This window comes from Plectropomus leopardus, chromosome 10, assembly GCF_008729295.1.
Source record: "Plectropomus leopardus isolate mb chromosome 10, YSFRI_Pleo_2.0, whole genome shotgun sequence".
In the NCBI taxonomy this organism is placed as follows: domain Eukaryota; kingdom Metazoa; phylum Chordata; class Actinopteri; order Perciformes; family Serranidae; genus Plectropomus; species Plectropomus leopardus.
The window spans coordinates 16,623,982-16,645,691 of record NC_056472.1 but is presented as its reverse complement, the minus strand read 5'-3'; the positions used below and the strand labels follow the sequence as shown (position 1 = coordinate 16,645,691).

Here is a 21,710-nt window from a genome sequence, read left to right as displayed (position 1 = left end):
ATGTCGCCCAGTGCTAATCATTTCTGGTGTTTGCGTCCAGCCAGCATGAGCGGAGTCATTTTTACTGTCTTTAGTGAACTCCTCTCTGTTATACACCACTAAATATTCATTTCGTGTCTGCAGAAAAAAGCTGCCCCCCCCCTCCCCAAAAAACAACCAAGTGAACAAAACAAAATCCAAAAACCATTATGGTCGCAATTGTGTTTACTTTTGTATTTTCCCTGAATGCAGATGAGCCTGGATCTCATTTTAAATTTAAATAAGTGTCACGTGGGTGCAAAAATAATTGAATATATGGTCATATCAAGGGTTTGGAAGTCACTTTGTTGCAGGTTAGTGGTGCCATGGCTTAGCACTCATCTATTGCTACCTGTGACCTCATATTTCATTACTTCAGAAATCACACCAAGAGGTGCTGGCTGTGATTTTACACCCAGTTTGCAAATAGTGCTGAGAGGTAAATACCGCAGGAGCTTCAGGTGGCTCTAAAAGAGTTTGATTACTATTATTCACAGCAATAGTCATATCCAGGTTACACATCGGGCTTAGCAATACAACTCAAAGCTTTGGGTATTATGTTTTCACTAACGAGAAGGCAGCTGTTCCACTTGTAACAGATTCCAGTCATATCAGTGGAAACAGAGCAGCGGCTTTACAAAGGAATATTTCAGAGGGACAACTCTTTGTCCCAGGACTGTAATAGGGTCCTGCAGTCATTGAGCAGGGCACGAGCACCAGTTAACCACATTGTGGACAGCCTCACTACTAAATAGGCTGACCTACAATCCTGTAGCACCAAACTTTTCGTGCTAAAATCTTGCTATCTTACAACTGAGACAGTCACAAAGAGACTATTATTAAAATTCTCCCTTTTTCCAACATCTATTCTAGTTTGATTGTGCAAAAAAAGCATCAAACACTGTTGTCAAACAAGAGGGGGTGCGATTTGAACATTTATAGCACCGGATCACTTAAGTCTCAGAGCAAAAGCTCACACTGGAGATGAGAGACAAACGTTTCAAAGGTGTCCAACATTTCATAACATTCACAAGAAAAAATGCAGCTCTAACACAGCACGGGTCTGAAACTCATCATGTTTCTGAAATATTTTTAGTACTTAAGCCGGGAACCAGAAAACAAAGCAGGTGTGCAAATAAATATTGTTATGACCACTTCATGCCTGGATCTTTCCAAAGGGTGTTATTTCTGTTATGGTTGGGCAATGTACTGATATTACATTGATATTGTGATATAAGGCTAGACATCTTCATAGATTTTGGATATCGTAATCTAGTATGAAGTGTTGTCTTTTCCTGGTTTTAAGGGCTGCATTAGAAAGGGTTCCCACATATTTTCAAGGATAAAATTTCAAAACTTTTCAATGACCCATAATAAAATTTATTTTTTGGAAAAGGGTGTGCTTAACTGTGTCTGTGGCACTAACCAGCCTGGTTACAGTACTTCTCTACACAAACACAGAGGAGCTTCCCATAACAAACGCCTCCACACTATGTCACATATATACCTAACGGGTCTTAAAACTGAAGGCGTGGCCGGTATTAGTCATGGAAAATGGGAACCATGCACTTTTCCATTTGTATCAAGCAGCAAATGAGTTGAGTTAATTTGTCTCACTTGACATTGCACATACTTCAATGCAACTATTACACAACATTATGTATATGCTGGAACAATACATCATGCACACTGCTAAGCCAACACATATCAGAGCTATGTTATGCCAACAGCTAACTTGTACAAAATAAATCTGACATTAATCTATCCCCTGATTACTGTAACAGTACATTTTATTACACACAACAAAATTCTGTGAGTTTTACCAAAGCGTTTGATGATTTTTATTAATTCCATGACTATTCCAGGCCTCGAAAATGACAATGTGAAATCTAATCTATTACTTTTCCAGGTTTTCCATGACCCTGGGAACCCTGATTACTGTAAAGTAATGTAATTTACCAGACTGTTCTAACTGTCCTATTATTTGTCTTTATCTCCTTAGTTTTTACATCCACATTACTGATTATCAAAAATCTCATCATGTAAATATTTTGTCAAAGCTAAATTAGTCCAACCTACAATACAGTTGCAATATCACTATTGAGATATTTTGATAAAATATTGTAATATTTAATTTTCTGCACATCACGCAGCCCTAATTTCTGTCAAACTAAACATTGTTCTCTGCTACTTTGTCCAGCTTTCATTTATACTTGACAGCTACTTGCTGCTTTTAGATTTCATACTGCTCCCTGCTGCTCCACATGTCTGTCTGTACCATTTCCTCAATCAATCTCAATCAATCTCAAATGGCTTTGAGCAGGCCATCAACAACAGCCACTGTCCACAACATCTACTCCTGATTGGCGAACTCTGTCTCTCACTTTCTGTCATCACTCAACTTTAATCAGGCAGAGGCACAAACTTTCTAGCAGTTCCAACAATTTTCTCAGGAAAAAAAGGTTCAGCTGATACCTACAGCTAAATACATACATAAAGATTTGAGTGTGCTTTCATACCTAACCTGTTTGCTTTAGTTAAAATAAGCACCGGCCTGTTTGCCCTGTTAGTACTGTTTATCTGGGCTGGTGTGAAAGTTGTCAGTTGAACCCTGGTGTGGACCAAACAACAGGACTGAGACTGCTTGAAAAGGTGGGTCTCAGTCGGCTTCAAATTGCACTCCACTGGGGTTTGTTTGTGGTGTGAAAGCAAAATGAACCGACCACATAATTTTATAATAGCAGATCTGAGATTTTAGCATGATTTCGAAAGCTCAACTGCTAATGAATCCATCACCTGGTCATGAAATCTGTCAGCAATCTTATAATTGATCTGTATAAGGTCATGTGCATAACCTATTCATGGAAATCACTGGTAACCATGGTAACACATATGCACATCAGCACAAATATTTTCATCAAAAAGCTCTTAAAACTGATGCGCTTGTAACTGTGTGCTGTCAGTTCATTAAGTGCATTAGAAAGTGCGTGACAGTGATCGCACAGTAATAAGCTGCAAAACGTTATTGTATAAGACACCTTCTTTCCTTTCCTGTCTCTAGCTGTTAGTCATTTATTCACACCATGCAGACACTTTGCAGTCTAATTATACTAATAATATTTACAATCAGTTGTTTCTTCATGATATCTTTTTGATATAAAAGAACATAAATATGCACATCAGAAACAATAAAGTGCTGCAGTCAGTCCAAAATTTGATTTCCCCATATGGGTCCTGATGATGTCAGTATAATTTCATGTTTACGCCTGTTGTTTTTTTTTGTAAGTCACATTTGTGTGAACATGTCCTGGACCGGAAATAAACTGCATCAGAATATAATTTTTCTCCATAGACTGCACTAATAATGGATGTAGCTACCGCGACATATTGATTTGTGCATTCCCGTTTTCAGTCAAGCGACCCTGCCCTTAAATATGGGTAACTTTTGGCCTTAATACAACTTGTTGCCATAATTTCGTCATACTGTTATGGACAACAAGAAGCATGGTTGGGAGCAAAATTGCTACCGGTTACTGCTGTAAAACTGTGCAAACTAAAGAAATGAAAGATTGTTTTGGTTGTTTTGTTTTTACTTTTACTACATTTACTTTGTTGTTATTATTGTTATATGAGGTAATATACATTGTGATTTAATTGTTGTTGTTAGAATTGGTATATTCTTGAAATCAATAACAACATAATTTTATATTTTTCAGTATTTTGTCATATCATCAAGATAATCATCATTGCAATAATACACTGAAATATTGAGATATTATTTTAGGGCCATATCACCCTCCCCTAGTGGATTATAAGAGATACATAAATTTACAACATTAACCCTGGTATATCTAAATGTGGCCAGCAATGTGCACAACAGATGGTGGAGTAACTTCAAAATGTCCAAAATGATGGCATTATCATAACATGGAGCACCACTGGGATACTGCAGTTGAGATCCAGCAGCATGCTGGAAAATCATTGTTCAGAGGAAATGCTGTGTTGACCAAACTCTAAGTAGAAACCCACATGAGCTACAATAAGTAATGCTTTTACCAGAAGGTACAGCACAGGAAAACTTGGACTAGCCATGAAAAATGCACCTCTACATCAAACAGAGTGCATTACTGTGCAGAAGAGAGATACAAGACCTTCCACTGCAGCATGCAATCAGAGCAGCGAGGGCCAGAATGCTAAAACAGCAGGTGATGATACGAGGGGGCCACGAAATGCAAAAAGATGGATGAAAACATACCTGTCTCTCCCCACAGAGTGTCGTGGCTATCAATTTGCACAGCATGCTCATTATTCAACGCCAGCAAGCCTCTCACAACCTGCCAAAAAAGAAACTTAGATTAATGGCATACTGTTTCAGCATAAGATATCAAATAAACCTTCAAGAGGTTATACAACATGCTAATTTCAGCAGAATAGCAACAAATGGGATTCTGCTGCCTGAGAAAATTCTTATAAATTAATCACAGCAGACTAGAGAAGCGCTTGTCCCTGAACCGCTGTATGAGGTTATGTGAGTTGAGTCCAATCTGATTAATACTTTGACTTTAACGGGGTCTCCTTCTACATGTGGGCTGACAGCTTAGCTTGGCCCACTTCTGTTATTCTGAGCCGGGCCTCAGGATCCCATTCCAGCTAATGAGGAAGCCAAAATAAACCTTGAGCCTGCATCGCACCTGGGCAGCCAAAGGCACTGCACTGTGATCAATCCCTGAATCCTGCTTTCAGACATACAAGGTCGAATAACACTTCGAACCTTAAGTCATGATCACTGAGAAGATGTGCTCAGATTTTATATCGGCTTATGTTTCCTTTCTGAAATTCTTTGTCAAAGGTTGAGAAAAAACACAAAATAAACAATTAGTGTTTTGCTGCTGTAAGACGCATTTTTGCACTTTTCAAGTTGATGTTATGCCTTCACTGAGAGGTCATAAAGACCTCACCTCAGCTTCTTTTGCCATATTCTCTGGTTCAATAATTTGTCTTCATTTTTCAGGGGGGGCTGGTGAAAGTTGATAGTGTGTAAAATAAAATACGTGTACGAGTGTCTAACCTGTGTGTGTCCCATGCTGGAGGCCGCTATCAAAGCCTGCTGCAGAGCTTTGTTCTTCAGAGCGCAGTCCTGCTGCTGCCCCTCAGCACTCCATTCCAGCTCCAGCAGGTACTGAATAATCTCCGGGTGTCCTCGGAGAGCAGCGTGGACCAGCGCACACTGGCCACTCTTATCTACATGATCGACCTGGTGAAAATGCAACATGATTAGCTTTGTTGCAAAGAAACACAAGAAAACATGCCTAAAGACTGTTAAATTTGTATAGACACAGTTCAATAATTCTAACTCATGTTTATTTATTAAGCTACAGGGTTGAAAATGCACGCTCCTCACCTTGCTCCCCCTCTTGCAGAGTAGCATGACTAGTCCCAAGTGTCCTGCAGCAGCTGAGAAGCAGAGGGGGTTCATGCCATTTTCAGACACCACATCCACGCTGGCCCCAAACTCGAGCAGCAGGGAGGCAATTTCCTGGTGACCAAGGTGGCACTGGACGCAAAGCACCGGTGCGTTGTTCAGGACCTCTGTGCGGTAATTCACGTTTGCCCCACCCAGCATCAGGAGACGACTCACCTGTTGAACAAATTCAAACACAGGCAGCTGATGTTAGAACAATGTAATCAAAGTGTTACCATCTGTGCATCTGTATTAACTGGTAACATTTTATTGCATTTACTGTCTTTGTGTAAAACACAATTAAAAATGTATTTTCATGTTTCCTTTTAATTTAGTTAAATATGAATGTAACTGCCAAAATAAGGAAAAAGAAGGCTGATGTCATTATGGTCCCATGCTGTGATTTCAAGGTAAAACAAGCACGAATATGCAATAACTGGGACAATGTCTGGACATGCATCCACGAGTTGCTCTTTTCTGCTAATCAGCATGAACAGTAACTTTCACGTTCACGTTGTGCTACATCCCTGCTAACTGACATATATGGAAGGTGATTGCATTGGTTATTCCAGTCTGTCGTAAGAGCAGGACAGAGAAGTATCAAGCGCTGTATTTTTTGATGATGATGATTGATGATGATGGTTGATGACAGATAATTTTCGTTTTGCCCGTCTGCAGTTGCATCATTCAATTCAGTTTTTTTACAGGCTGCCTCTGCAGGGTGCACGCTTAGCAGCACGACAGTTCGACAAAAGTGGAGGCTGGTTGTTCATTTAGGGAGTGACTGATTTGGTATGCACAGGAGCTTTCTATGAGCAAGGCACGCATTTTAAACACCATTACAGGACACAGTCGATCATGTTCATTTAATTGTAGGAAGCCAAAATCGTAATTGTGATTAATATTTGATTAATTGTACGCCCTGGTGGATGTAATGGCTCAGTGGGTAAAGGTAAATAATAGAATAGCTAGAAGTTCAGAAAATGAAATCACTTTAATGCAGTCTTTACAACCAGGACAAGATAACACAACTGTAACACTCCTGGACAATATCACAACATCGAAAATCTAGTACAATATCTAGTCTCTTATCATGATATCAATTTAATATCGATATATTCTCCCAGTCTCATCTGTGTTGGGCTTACCCCTTTTCACTCAGTATTCCTCCTCAAATATCCTTGAAAAACCTTCAAAGGTAGATACAACTCTACACTGTTTAATGATATCACACAAAGGCATTACAGATATCTGCTTAAAAAATGGGATCTTGATGAGAAGTTAAGATAAAGAAAATGGCATAAGTTTGTTTTAATTGAGGTGCAACAAGATGAAGGGATTGAACGCTTTTCTAAGGCCATACATTTTTCCAATTTATGACTTCCAAGGATTTGTGAACACCATAAATGACTAATTTGAACAGCAGCAGAATCTGGATTTCAGACTCAAAGATAAATTTGATTTCCCCTTGTAGCTAATTTCAGGGCAAAAGCTCTTATTGCTTCAGCTTCAGGGATTTTTCTCCAAGCAAAGGTCAGACACCAAATGAAGTGGTCACATTCTACTGAATGCAATTATTAAGTGTGTTATTCTCCTCCGTGATGAGGAAATCAATAATAAATGCTTAGTCAAACAGAACTGCAGAGCCAAATGAATATCCGACAACAGGAAATGAAATGGTGTGTTTTTTGTTGGATCCAATGCGGAATGAATTAACAGCGATTCTCTGTTTTTCCTAGAGGACAGAACAAGGTCATTTTTTAACTGTCTCTTTGAGTGATGCTACACTTGCACGCAATAACTCGCAAATAGACGACGAGGATGACAACAAATGATGGAACATCACTGGAATGCTAAGAAAATATGTAGGATAATTTAGCTTCAAGCCAGAATACATCATTGTGACATAGTCTAGGAAAGGCCAGTGATTTTCTCCTTCTCATAACAAAACCAAAAAGCTCCAGAAGCAACAAATCATTAATAGACTATCCGAGGAGTCAAAAGTCTAAGTGGAGTTTTGAATAAATAATACAATAAGTAAGATAACATAGTTTATATTTATAGTAAAGACAAAAGTTTATCCTTAAACGACTTTCTGTCTCCCATTTATCTTGTGCTGATGTTCCTAGTTTTTTCATTCTGGCACATGATTCATCAATATCTACTTCCAATTTCCTGCTAACATTTTTCATTTTCCATGTTGCTTGTATTAAAATATGAATGCAACAGAAATATCCAACACATAAATGGCTAATGACTGTGTGAAACAAACAACTGCCTAACTGTTAGTCTTGAGTTATTATTAAACTACAAGATATAAACGATAGTATCGTTCACCAAGGATACCAACGGAATGTATCAGTGTCTTTTTTTTATCTTGTGTTCAAATAAGAAGTTGGCATCCAATGTGCAGTCCTGCCAACGGTTGTTAATTAACAAATGTACCACAGACCATCTTTTATCACTGACACACTCTTCATTTGCTGTAGTCTATCTGCTATAGTCTTACATGAGACACATACACACACACACCATGCATCTATTATTGTCCTCAACACACTGAGTCTGCTCATTATCATATAAGCAATAAGGAATACGGGACATATTGCAAGAAGTGAGCATGCAAAGCCAAAAGAGAGTAATGTGAGGGGGAAAAAAAGAGTTATTGTGAAATATTGTGTGTGTACGGGCTAAATTATGAATGGATATAAGAGCTAGTTCTAACACATCTGAAAAAAAAGTTTGTTGGTGACTCACTCCGACTCTAATTATTTTGAGTATGAATGTACATGTTTGCCTTCCTGTTAATGGTATTTGCTTTTGCCCTTGCAGACATGAAACGGTCATGGATAGAGCTAATGGTAAACAACAAAGCACATCAGTCAAGGCTGATGAGCATCTTTATACTGCTTTTTATGGCTGTTTGAAAAGTTAATCTGTCCTGAGCTTACACTCATCCCCATAAGTGTGTGGAAGGAACAGAGCGTGACATTTATAATAAGTCAAAACTTAATTGCCATCTGTGGAATTGCAGAAGCATTCAGGGAGGACATTTGCTGACTTCAGATGTCACTAATAATACCTTGTATACTAATTATCAGTTTGTATATGATTTGAGTGTTTTAGGGAAGTTATTTGGACTTTTTTTATAATCAATTAACTATTGTTATTTTAGACTTAGTCAATTCAAATCAAATCAAAGTCTAAAATAAAAGTGTCCATCATAAGTTACCAGATTCAAGAGTGATGTCTTTAAATTGATTATCTTGCCGATCAAAAAATCTATGTAGTCTCTATGTAGTCCAGCATAAAACTGAGAGGCTAGAACCAGCAAAAATTTGGTGTTTCAAAATGATCTTAATGAAATGCCATTTTTGTCATCTAATCTGATTGTTTCAGGTCCAACAGACACACAAGAGCTGCAAAACATCTTTACCTTGACGTTGGGTGTGTAGAGATTCCTCAGGGAAGCCAGGGCTGCAGAAAGGCCGTCGGCACTGCAGCTGATCCACAAAGCCTGTAGCACACTGGATGACACACCTGTTCTCTTACTCAGGCCCTGCACCCGCACACACGCACATGCACACGCACACGCACGCACACACACACACACACACACACACACACACACACACAGTCAATGAAGTTGGTGGCTGTGAATCAATTTGAGATCTTCAATACTTTTGCCAAAAACACACCAAGTAGCTGTTGAGTGTAAAGTACAAAGTGCGCCCTGTGGCAACCTGCCATACAATGCCTATGTAAAGCTGTGGTGGCTGCACTGGCCTGTGCCCATTTGATTCTTCGGCCAGGTGTGGCCAAATTTAAAGTTGGGTAAAGTTTAACTTTCAGCAGCAAATTGCAGCCAGAGAATTTCAGCAAAGAAATGTCTCGCCTCCTAAAACAAAAGAACCTGCCTACGGCCACAAAACAAGGTTATTATTGAGGCGAGCCACACTTTGCCACTGCTTGGTGTGTTTTTGGCTTTACACTTGCTATTTAAAGGGATGATGCGGGTTCAGCCAAATATGACAAGATGCAGTGCCTGGATGGTGCACTCATAATCGTCAAAAAGTTGAGTGGAACACTGGACCATTCTGACCCTCGATGGTTGCCATCTTGGCTATACAGCGGGAGGTGAGGGACCCCAAAAACTGAGATAACAGCTGTCGGTGCTCTGGTGAACAAGTGAACAAGCCAACAGATATGTTTGCAGGCAACAATAGTGGTGAAATGTTGGTGGTAATGTTCCGCCCGGTTGCAATTTGACAGGACAAAGAAGAAGAAGAGGTCAAATGTTGTGATCATCATTTCCAATAACTCCACACCTGCCATGTTAGATTTGAGAAAACAATATTAAAGTAAGTGACAGTGTACCCAGTTTACCCAGTATACCACATATAAGAGTACTATCAGAAGTATCCAAATTGAGACATAGCATGTTACCCTTCACATCCTACTGCTTATCATCCCACAATACATAAATAAATAAATAGCATGAACACCATTAAATTCCTAGAAGGGATGCATTGCAATCAAAGATGAATGTAGAGAGCATGTAGAGCTTCCGTACCTTAAAGATGTGTGCTTTGAGGATGTGGTGTCCCAGCTCCATGGTCTGCTGACGATTTAGTTTCCCCTCTTGGCGTGAGAGCATGAAGGCCATAAGTGCATGGCCAGTCCTAAGAGAGGAAACAACAGAGAGGATATTCAGCTGTAATAGAGCATAGGTAACAAATAAATTGACAGCAAAAGAGGTGGACACAGAAGTTAAATTTTTGTTGTGCAAAAGTTTATGTTCATAAAATATTTTCATATTGTAGTCTCACTGGGTCTTCCACTTCAGGATTAACTTCTGTTGGTATTTTTTTTTTCTATATGTAAATGCTACTGATACATTGCCTCACTGTTCATTTTGCTAATATAGAACACCTCAGCATTGTCACGTAAAACTATTTTATTTCGTGGTTTTGTGAGTCAGATATAAATGTAGAAAATGCCCCTACTGAAGAAAGGGGAAGAGTGTAAAACCCCTGGGTTCTAGTTTCCATGTACGCTCAGGCACTCTGCTGTTAATTAATGCAGAACTTCATTAAAAGGACATGCATGATTGCAGATCACTTTGATCTGGTTAAAATTCTCTCTATCCGTGCCCTGGCACAAACAGAGAGGCAGTGCAGCAGGCTTTTGTCTGCATATGCATTCCCTGAGCCAGACTCTGAGCCTTTGTTTTTTTAATGACAGGGTTGGAAGGCCGTGAATGACCAGAATATGAAGCTCGGCACATCTTGTCAGTACCCGATCTGTTCCGCGCCAAGCCCCCAGGAAGAGCACCATGACTTGATGCAAAATCTACATAGTGGCCAATGTGAAATTACACCGTTAGTCAGTCACGTGATGTTTACATGGGGAAAGAGATGTCTGTAAACAAAAATTTTTTTTGTGAGCGTCAAAACCCCCACCAAACGTCTTCTATCCTTATCTAAATGTAAACCATCCGGTTCGATAACAACCAGTTCGATGGCAACCAGAAAGATCATGCCATGGTCACTCAACGCGGTGCAAATGTTCCTCACCTTGCTGGCTGACAAGCATATCCAGCAAGTGCATATGCATAGTTCGAATTACGGGGGAGCTAAGGGGAGTGTCAGTACCCAATCCATTCCAACTTCCCTACACATTCATGGTACTGACTCGGCTCCCCTGAAACCCTGCCTTGAGACGTCCAGGGGGAACTCTAAAAAATTGTTCACTTTTGTGTTATAGATTATATATTTTCTGCACATAAAGGTTCCTGAAATAATAAAAAAAATAGAAGTAATATGTCAATATCTGTGTGTTTATTCTCTCATTACATTAAATTTTCCGAACATCTGTCTCCACTATTTAACGGACAGAGGGAGAGAGAGGAAACATTACTGGCGGTATTAACTGCTTACAGTGGTATTAGTAGAATCTTTTTCGCAGTAACTCTGTTATTGACCACGCGCTGCCGCACTCTTTATAAATGTGTTAGACACCACTGTGTGCAGCAGAGGTAATACCAATGAGCAACAGGGAGGGGAAAAAAGCAAGCAAAAATGACATCATCCAATTTATTAAGTGTGAATGACTGAAGTCTCTAATGTGGGTGAGGTGGCTTCAGAATTACAATTAAGTAGCACTAGGAGAGCAGATAAGCCTGTCTCACAGGGCAAGAAGGGCACTACATGAAACAATTATTATTTTCTGCAGACTGTAGTCTCTTCTGGAAATTTATTCTAACTACACAGAAGATTCACACAACTGCATACACAGTGAAAAAATGTTTAGGCTGACATTTTCTCCAAATAAAAAAGGTATTTATAGTTTTTAACTGGCAGTGTAGTTTTATTTTCTGCGGCCTGATATAAAAGTCCATTTCTAATGTATGTTTTTAGTTAACAGGGGGAGATTTGTAGTAATTCAAAGTAATAGCATGATATAATAGCACATGAGAATCCTATGTATTTTTGACATTTAGCTATTTTACATTTGGGTGGCACGCATTATATTGCTACTAGGAGCCAGAGCTCTGAAAGAAAGAGGCAATATTACTTGCTTGCTTTAGGTTTTCTATGGAAACTCAGCTTTCCTGTCTGCTGAAGGGAACTCTGTATGTCAGTAGTGTCCTTTTTGTGAATTGCTAATTTCTAGTAACAAAATAACAAAGTTGCAACACAGTACATTGGTGACTGTGTTGTAAACAGTGGGTTGTTATGATTACAATAATACCTGGAACATCTCAAATTTCATTTATTTCCTGACTCAGAAATGACTCGCTGCAATTACTGATCAGAACATTCTACTTGCCCTCTACACAGAGTCCCTCATCTCTGTCCATTTTTCATGCAAAGTGGTGGCTATGGTTTACATACTATTTAAAACTAATTCATAACCAAAAGTAAAAACTTCATGGACAAACAACATGATCATTTCTAAAACATGAGAGTCTTGTCTGCTGTGCATTTTATTTGTACTCTGGGCAGAATTTCAGCAGCGCTTCAAGATGCAGTCTAAAAATTACTGTAAAAAGCCCCCTAAATTTAATTATTTTGACTACTGGTTTGACTAATTTGTACTTTCCAACAGACTGTTTGAGGCCAAGTTGTAATGTGCTGCAAGAGTGTTTCTAGATGCACTATAGACTTGTCATGCCCATCATAGTAGCCCACATTCCTGAAAGGAGAGCTGCTGAGTAACTGCATGTGATTTGAAAGCAGAGGACTAACCTGGGGTCACAGAGGAAATCCGTGCTCTCTCCATCAGCTCTCCACACCAGCCACTCTCTGAAGGAGGGGTGGCAAAACATACGTGTCTTGTCCCGCCGTTTGATGAGGAAGCATGAGAGCAACTCCATGCGTTGCAGGAAGTCCTCCCATTGCAGCTCCCCTTGGATGTAGCCGGCGTTGATGCCCTGGAACAGCTGTTCATCAGTCATGGGGTGCAGCGAAGCAAGCGCCACGTTAAGGATGGGCAGTGAGCGCTCAAAAGCTGAATTGGTCATGAACTTCATGTTGCACTGTAACTGGTAAAGCTCAGCCAGTGAGACAGGCACAACTTTGTAGCTGGCACTCTTGATCACCAGGTGGCCTCTCTCAAACAGATCCAGGGTGAGTTTGAGATACAGGTAGGAACCCTGGCTGCGGGAGATCAGGTGGCTACTGAGCTTGCCAACTGTGATAGGGTCAGCCTTGCCATTCAGGCTAATATTGTTCATGATTTCCTTGCTGCCATTGATGCGGTACTGGATATACGCGTTGAGGTCGTTGCTTATCTCTGTGTTGTTGTTAAAGTCATCCAGGGAGATCTTTGAGAATGGCAGAAGGCTGGTGATCTCCTAAGGAAGAGATGGGGTAAAAACACTCTGTGTTACATAAGAAGTTAAATTTCAATGCTCATTACAAATTAGTCTACATTAAATGAATACAAAAGATACACTAAAGCCACACAGCAAGACAAACAAACTAATAAATCAAGTCAGGGGTAGACCAGCAGCTCTCATCTTCACCGAGGTAAAATAACTGTTTTTTTTGAATGGAGCCTGGCTTTGAAAAGACCATTGTTCAGTTCCCTGTCAGAAAGGGCTTATTTGAGAGTTTATAAACAGGTGTGTTAATGTAGTTTTGCTGTTGTTGAAATGCAGTCACCTATGAATACAATTCATGAAGAACTGGAAAAGTATTACTTTAATGCGAAACGTACCAAATAAATCTCAATACCCGAATAACAACAAGTAGTTTTGGAGTTCTTGTTTCTGCAATATGAATTGCATTCCCTTATTACCACAACACACAAATAGAAGAATTGTGGCATGTGCATGTTTACTTTCTGAGGACTGTTTTTGAGCAGCAAGGGAGCAAACACACTGAGCTATCAGGCCAAAGCAGGCAGTTGTAACTGAAAATGTTGCTATGAGAAAAACAGGACTGGGAAAGTGAGTATTAAGAGGCAATGGATGGATGGGATTTTGAGGAGGGGGGACAACAGGAACACTTCTAACAAAGGTCTGAGCCAGAGCTCACATTTCAATCTATGTCCTGTGGGTTGAGGAAATCAATGCACCTTAATCCTCCAATCCTCTGCCTGTCTGAGGCTAAAGAAACATTGCCTCAGTGAGATAACACTTCTCCCTTCCTCATCATGACATGTACAGCAAACACACATACAAACACATGTATCCATACATGTACAGTCACTGAACACACTGATTATAATCCACAAGGTGAGTGAAGTGTCAGCAACACCTCGCCGATAAGCCAGATATTAGTCTGGCAAGCAAAAGCCAATATCCCAAACCTTTCCTCCTTGGTCTCATCCGATTTGTTTGCTCAAAGTGCAAAACAAAACTGTGACACTTTCATGACACTTCCACTCATGAAAACTGAGTAGTTCTTCTTTATGGATTCCATATTACATGGCCTTTGCAATGCCATATGAATAATTTGTCCTTTTTTATCTACTACCTGTGACATGTGAAATTGACTGGCGAGTTAAGAGGTTGTGACACAAATTCCCTTCAATTTAAAAAACTGCTTCACTGTGTCAATCAGAGCCCACCTACATTCACTTTCACAGAAATGTTTTAAGCAAATTGCATTGTGTGCAGCCGACCAGCACATGGGGAAAAAAAAATCTTTCCACACCATAAACGGATCCTGACAGATTAATAGAGGTGAATACGTAAGAGCTGAATACACAATGTCAGTGTTACAACAGATTGATTTAGCACATCCAGCGAGCCTTGACATAAACCGAATATGAATTCGGACTCACAGTTTCAAAACAAATGGGCTGAGCTTGGTTTGCAGTGCATCGCATACTGATGGACACTAGATCGGCCAGGCCACTGCCAGAGAATTAATAACTTGAGCTCCTGATGTCAGCTATCACATTATTATCCCCGGCTCAGCGCTTCATCCCAGCAAAGAAAATCAGCCGTCATGTGTCTCATCAGGCATGTCGAAGCTTCAGCTATCACTAGTGTGAGTGCAACACAGACCCAGCACATCTCTGTAGCTGGTTGACCTAGTGTCATTCCTCACTCCAAGCTCGTCACGTCAAGGTGACTGACTGCTCCTTTCCCTGTCATGCCGACTCGATTCCCGGGTCACTGATACTTCAGTTCCTTCTTGAATGTTCCTGGATATCCTTGACAAAAATGACTCTGTAGATAGCAGATCATGACAAAGAGTAGCAGCTTGTGAAAACCTTTCAACTTTCACACTTGTCAGAATCTACAGGGTTTGATGCCAGTCAGTGAGAGTATCAAGAGGCAAAAGAAGATTGGATTTGAGATTTGTTGCATTCTACAATCGTATTAAGAGAAATCCTTCACATTTGACTGGGCCACTAAAGGTGGGCAAGGTTAGAGTTGAGAGATACAGAGCTACAATAGACGGCTGGCTCCACACACACCTCTCTCGACATTATCGGGAGGACAAAGCAGAGATTCACCTTGTGGAGAGATTCAGTTTTTTGGAAATGAAAACAAAGGTTTTGCCCACTGATACACATCTCTTCCTATCTCTCTCCAAATTGCTCTGTTTGCTAGCTGCTACAGCCCATACAAAGTCTTAGTTGATTGGATGACTTTTGGTGAACGTGCCTGAAAGCAGGATGACTCATCAAACATCTGAAGAGGTAGCAGCAGGGTTTATTCAAAAAGTTTAAGTGAGTCTGAGGGATGACGATTCAGTCTGTCATATTGCAAGAAATTATATTTGTTTTTTTTTCCTTCGATTAAATGAGCTCTTCTTACCTCACAATATAGTTAATTGGAGCTAAATTTTTGTAAAGACAAGAAAATAATATTAACTTTAACATTCTTTAACATTCAATATTTATATGTAAAAAATGTGGTTTATGTCTGATTAGTTGTTTCTTTGTGCCTCAGTATATGCTTTAGTTGACGAGCGCCCTTTTGTTTCTTGTTGTACATGTATATACATATACCATAAGTATAAAGAAAATTTCTAATAAACATATTCATTACCAGTAAATTGACCCGCACAGTGACAACCAGTTTAAGCCAGGAAGGGAACTTGACAATGATCTTTGTGATGAAGGAGGCAATGGTGTCTCCGTAGTCAGGCTTGTGGAACTCGGCTTCATTCAGTCCGTCTATCAAGATGATGTGGTCCTCCTCTGGAATCCTTCGCTCTGGAAACACACCCACAGTAACCAACAAAGGTCAGACGATGTGCAGTGAGGGACAGCTCATAAAAGTGTTAGCTCACCTAAACCTAAACTGCACTGGGTTGAGCTTGCACAGAGGTGCCTTGTTTCAGCGCAGTAACTAAACCCTCTCTCCGTCAGAAGTGTGGTGAGAGTGAGTGGGCTTTTATTCGGATTCATCAACTACACAGCGACTGCTCCCACTTCACTCCTACTGAAATGTCAAGTTACATTTGCTCTGTAAAGACAACAGTTAATAATTTCAGTGGCAGCGGGCTGAATTACTCGAGGATATCAGGGAGAAAAAAAACTTTCCTTGATTCTTTAGTGTGATCATTTAAAATTCCTATAATGTCTACAAGATGAAGTATCTATTTATTTAAGCAAATTAGATCCATACTTCTGACACGTTTCATTAGTTTGACATACTTTTTCAACTTACATTTTATCCCATTCACATATATTTGGAACAATTTGGGCTTCAGTGCTCAAGGATACACATAAACATGTGTCAGCAAAGCAATGGTTACCACACATTTTTAGGGACAAAATTTCACACTTTTCCATAACTTTTCAAGCACCCATAATAAAATGTCCATAAACATTTACAATATATAAACGAAAAAAGTTGTATATTATACTTGACACCAAATGTTAATTATTCTAGGTGATGTGCAGACATGGAGAAGTAGAGCTTCCAGAGTGCAGGAATGGCACCCAATTGTTCAGTTCATTAATTTGTTTGAAAAAAGATTGCTCTTTACCTTTGAACTACCTAGATCTACTCTTAGAGCAGGTAAAACAAAACCAAAGTGCACAATGATGCTCTGACATTGGTGATAATTGAAGGCTGCCCTTGTCAATTGTTTCATCTCAAAAAAGGTGCTACAATTTAAAAGTAGTAGTGTGGCATCAGTTTGGAAACTCTAGGATTCATGACCCTACATGTTAAATCACGCTATCACACTATGTAATTTGCCCACTTTCCCGGCATTATCCAAAGATTTCAGATTCAAACTATTCAAACATAATTCCAGCTAGCTGGAAGAGAGGAAAATGAATCATGCATCAACATATGTTTTAACTACATCGACAGCTACAGAAAATATATTCACTGTTATCTTACATTACATGGAAGGTTATCCACAGAAGATGACTGTAACAATCTCATTACACACAAAATTTCTTGACTTTTACAAGACTTTATATGATTTTACTTATTACTTGACTTTTGCAAGTCTGGATAAGAAGATTGTAGAATTCTGTGACTTATCCAGGTCTCCCATGACAGTGGGATCCCTACACATCCATAACAGGTAGGGAGGAATTACAAAAAGAGGACAATGCAGACACGTATATGAGGTAAGCAAGGTTGAAAACTGACCTGCTTCTGATCTTATTCTAGCTCTTTAATTAGTTTATCAAATCTCACCACTTGGGGCATAGATATCCTCTGGAACCCTGATAGTGGTTTTGTAAAATTTAGCAGGTTTTAGTGGGCTTACAAAGCAACTGACACTATAACTTAGTATTAACTGTCACTTGAAAACCCTTTTTACTTCTACAGTTTATTCCTGGCATCCAACAAATGTACATGCATAAAAACTATTGGGATGTCTTTCAGCACTTTTGCGAAGGATAAGAGCTGTGCCATCTAAAAACTGTTTTCTGCACTATACATTTCCTCCAGTAACGTACAGTGGTTAAAGAAGTAAATGAGCAAACTGAGTTGCACAGAAGAAGCCGACGGAAATGAAATACTGAAATGTCACTCAGTGATGTTTTACCTTTACGAAGGTTGGCTAGTGGCTCAAGGACCCCTCTCCGAAAAGCGGCCATGGGGTCCTGGACACAGGAGCGCAGACTGAGCATGCTCTGTAGGTGAGGCTCTTTCAGCAACAGCTCCCGGTACGCACTGAGCTGGTGCGCTCTGCACAGCAGAGCAGCGATACTATGTACAAACTCTGGTACCAGGCAGGTGTACGTGTTATCTGCCTGGCAGTAGTGATATGCCACCACCTGGAAGACAAAGAGAGGGGAGAAAAAGCAGGGTTATTTCAGAACTGAGAAGAATTAAAAACATTTCACAGTAATAAATACAGGGTATAAATTAGTTTTAGCTTTTGCTATGAAAAAAAATGCAAAGCTGGGAACACTTAACCTCAAAGCATTTGCAAAAGCAGATTGCCTTGTTTTGATAATATATTAGTTTTGTAACTTTTACAGCAAGTACAAGATGAATACTCATGGAATCCACAGGAGAGGGAAAAAAAGCACAAAAGACTAAACAATAAAAACAACCAAAGTAAAAAAACACCAGCTCAGATTCAAACATGCAACACCAGAGGTTATAATGATAATGTGGAACAAATACAATTAAGAAAATCTCTGCAGCATGATGGCAGAGACACCAGAATCTATGTTGTTCAGTCAGAGGTCCTAAATTTTATAGTACTGGACTGTTTTTGTATACGAATGGCAATAAATCAAACAGCACCGTGCCAGTCTAACAGTTACTTATTTGTCCATTGCAATAAACCATTCTACCTCGCAGCTTAAGTAAGAATAAAGTACAGTGTCTTATTGTATTTTGATGTAACATGTCGTCTTGGGAGGCCCAGGATGAGCAACACCTGGCCCAATTACAAATCTAATATTTCTTCTATTTCAGATAGCACATTGGACCAGTACCTTTGCAGCTTACAGCATGACCAGAAACAAGTTAAAAGAACCAAAATCTGTCATGCATTTAATGCACTTGGATGAGTCATAAGGGCTGAAAGGATGTCTACTGTTGAGGATATACATCTTCAAACTGCACTGCTTTGATACGATTGCAGAACAGAATTGATTTAGCATGTCTCCTGAAATCTTCCCACTCTTCATCATCGATTGTGACAGATAGTTCCCTCTCCCAGGTGTCCCTGAGTTCCTGTAAAGTAACAGGGGTCCCATAACTTAGAGCCTTACAGAACAGACTGACAGATATCTTTTCAGTTGTTAAAATAACAATTTCTGCAAACTGCCTCGTTCACTAAAGACCAAATTTTATGGATGCAGTCTAAATCAGACACCCTCTTATATTCATATCCTCTGAAAAGCCACACCTCTTCAACAATGGTGAGAGCATGACTTCAGAGGTGATGATGAAGTATTTGGCAAAGGCTGACCACCTCAAATAAAATCTACTATAAAAAGCAGGTGATGGATCCCAGGTGGAGCTCTAAAAGAGGGATCTTCTGTGTCTGAGCAGGTTGCTGCAGTATTCAAAGGAGGTCTGATTTGGAAGGAAAAGGAGGAATGGGAATGGGGAAGAAGGAAAGAGAGATGCCCTAGGGATGTATGACTGTGTTCTAATTACAGTCCAACCTGGAGGAGCTGACACACTTCCAAGGGCAGCAGGAAGAGGAGCAGGTGACCTGTTCCTCTGCTGCTGCTGCTGCCTATTGCTCCAACAACAATGATGGCCAGCTTCTGGCAAAATTACTGACTAAGTCTGCTTTCTTCTAAGCCATACCGCAATGACATCTGAAAGTGTATTTATATTTCCTTCATTTGTAAAGGAGGAAACATAAACCACATGACGTAATAATTCCACTGTAAGCACTCCAGCTGCAAGATGTTCACAGTGATTTAGAGTTCTGAAATGAGACTAGGGAGGAACAATGAAACAAACTTTCTACACTAATCCAGAGCCTCACAATGGCAGTGCTCAAATACAGGACTCAAACAAGTAATTACAATGTAAGTGGAACAAAAACCTGCTGATGGAGCTTTGTTTTTGGCACATTTCACCACTTCCCATCATCAAAATATCAACTAGTTGTCTTCAGATGTGTGCTCTTTACAAAATATTGTGTTCTTCTGCAAAGCTAATGTAGTCTGTCTGAAAAGTACGAAACAGAGTGAGTATTTAGCTGAGCCTAAACACACAAGGAAAGAAAGAAAATGATGACAAGTTTTTAGAAGTACAGAATACATCATCCGGGAATTGCCGTTAAATCTAATGGCATTCTGCTCGCACTATATATCATCGTATAAAAAAAAACATGACTAAATTAAACCCTAAGAATAACAGAGCAACTGTTAAAAACATCTTTTCAAAAAGAGAAAGATTAAATATAATAAACTACGCTGTGAGCTTTGGTGCAGCAAAATTTGTACTGCTTCGGGATGTTAATAATTAACCTTTTAACTGTTAACCGACAATAATTTTGACCACATACTGATTGGAATATACGTACTGTTCATGTCAACACAATCTTGGACCACAGGACAACAGAGAATGCTGCTGCCCTGGAGTGGAGGCTGGAAGTCATACAACACCGACATGCCATGATGTTGCCCCTAGAAGATGACTACTACTAAGGAGGTGCTGCGCTAAGCAATATGCCACGCTCAGCTCCACAATAAAAAAAGATTTAACCCATTTTAAAAGGATTAACTGTGTTGGACACAAGGAACAGGGCTGTGATGTGCTGGTTTCCCTTAAAAGAAGACAATATTCTTTGAGAAAACACAGACTGTGGAATACTGCTTGTATGAATACAATAACTTTGGACAGGACAGGTACCTGACAAAGAGACTGCGGTGATAGTTAGTGTACAAGTCATGTCGACCACTGCCTCATCAATGAGCAATAAGTATCTCAGCACACGATGATCCAACATTGTGCAGTTCACCTGCAGTACTTCATGTACTGGCACAATGAATATACAGTTGAGAAACAATGCCGCAAACGTGCCTTATTCATAGCAGTACGGCATAAAACTTGCGATAAACCATAAAATGTAATGGCCTCAGTGCCCCTATTATGAGACCACTTTCAAATCAATGATTAAAAAGAACTGACAGAATTTGACAGAAGCTGCTCAGCGTTGCATCAGTATTCACACATCACAGGAACAGAGCCTCTGGGAAAGCGCCTGTTGGAAACACTTTACACAATAATTGGCTTGAGGGATATTGCCTGGTTTTCATAGACATTTAGATGAGCCTCAGTGGCATGAAGTCAGCTGTCTGGTGCATGAACCTTAGTGTTCCCAATGGCAAAGGCAAACTGTACAGTTGTTATCTCATGCCCCATTTCACTACTAAGGAGACATCTATGACAGGGCAAGAGTGTTAAACCCTGATGGTGTTCCACGGACACCAGAACATAATCAGTTAGATTAAAAATGAGGACAAAGCGACAAAGACTCCCATTAGAAAGCTGTGTCACACATCAAAAGAGCTAACAACCTGCCATCACAAAGGTATTCAAATTAAGTGAATACCATTGTAAATCCAAAATACTCTCTGGAACACAGAGGTCCCCCGTCTTCTTTGTTAAAACTCTCAGCAGGCAAAACAATGCCAAACTAAATGTTTTCAAAATGACATAAATGTGCAGGTGTTGCATGGTAAGCAGTAGTGATAGTTGAAAGAGTAATTAAAGATGTATTTATGAAGCACTTTTTCAAACCCACAGTTACAAACTGCTTCACACACAAAAATATATATAAACCAGTCAATAAATAACTCTTATATACGGCCC

General features: G+C 39.7%; 1 protein-coding gene across 1 annotated transcript in view; it reads right to left on the bottom strand.

The window, feature by feature from the left end:
* tanc1b (tetratricopeptide repeat, ankyrin repeat and coiled-coil containing 1b) overlaps window positions 1-21,710 on the bottom strand; it is a 127,137-nt gene that overhangs the window by 13,990 nt on the left and 91,437 nt on the right. The window contains exons 11-18 of the mRNA XM_042494126.1: window positions 17,962-18,193; window positions 15,993-16,159; window positions 12,730-13,337; window positions 10,053-10,161; window positions 8,916-9,038; window positions 5,420-5,656; window positions 5,087-5,272; window positions 4,274-4,352 (exon numbers count right to left, since the gene is read on the bottom strand). Of these exons, the coding sequence (XP_042350060.1) occupies window positions 4,274-4,352; window positions 5,087-5,272; window positions 5,420-5,656; window positions 8,916-9,038; window positions 10,053-10,161; window positions 12,730-13,337; window positions 15,993-16,159; window positions 17,962-18,193 (1,741 nt within the window). The remainder of the gene's footprint in view (window positions 1-4,273; window positions 4,353-5,086; window positions 5,273-5,419; window positions 5,657-8,915; window positions 9,039-10,052; window positions 10,162-12,729; window positions 13,338-15,992; window positions 16,160-17,961; window positions 18,194-21,710) is intronic.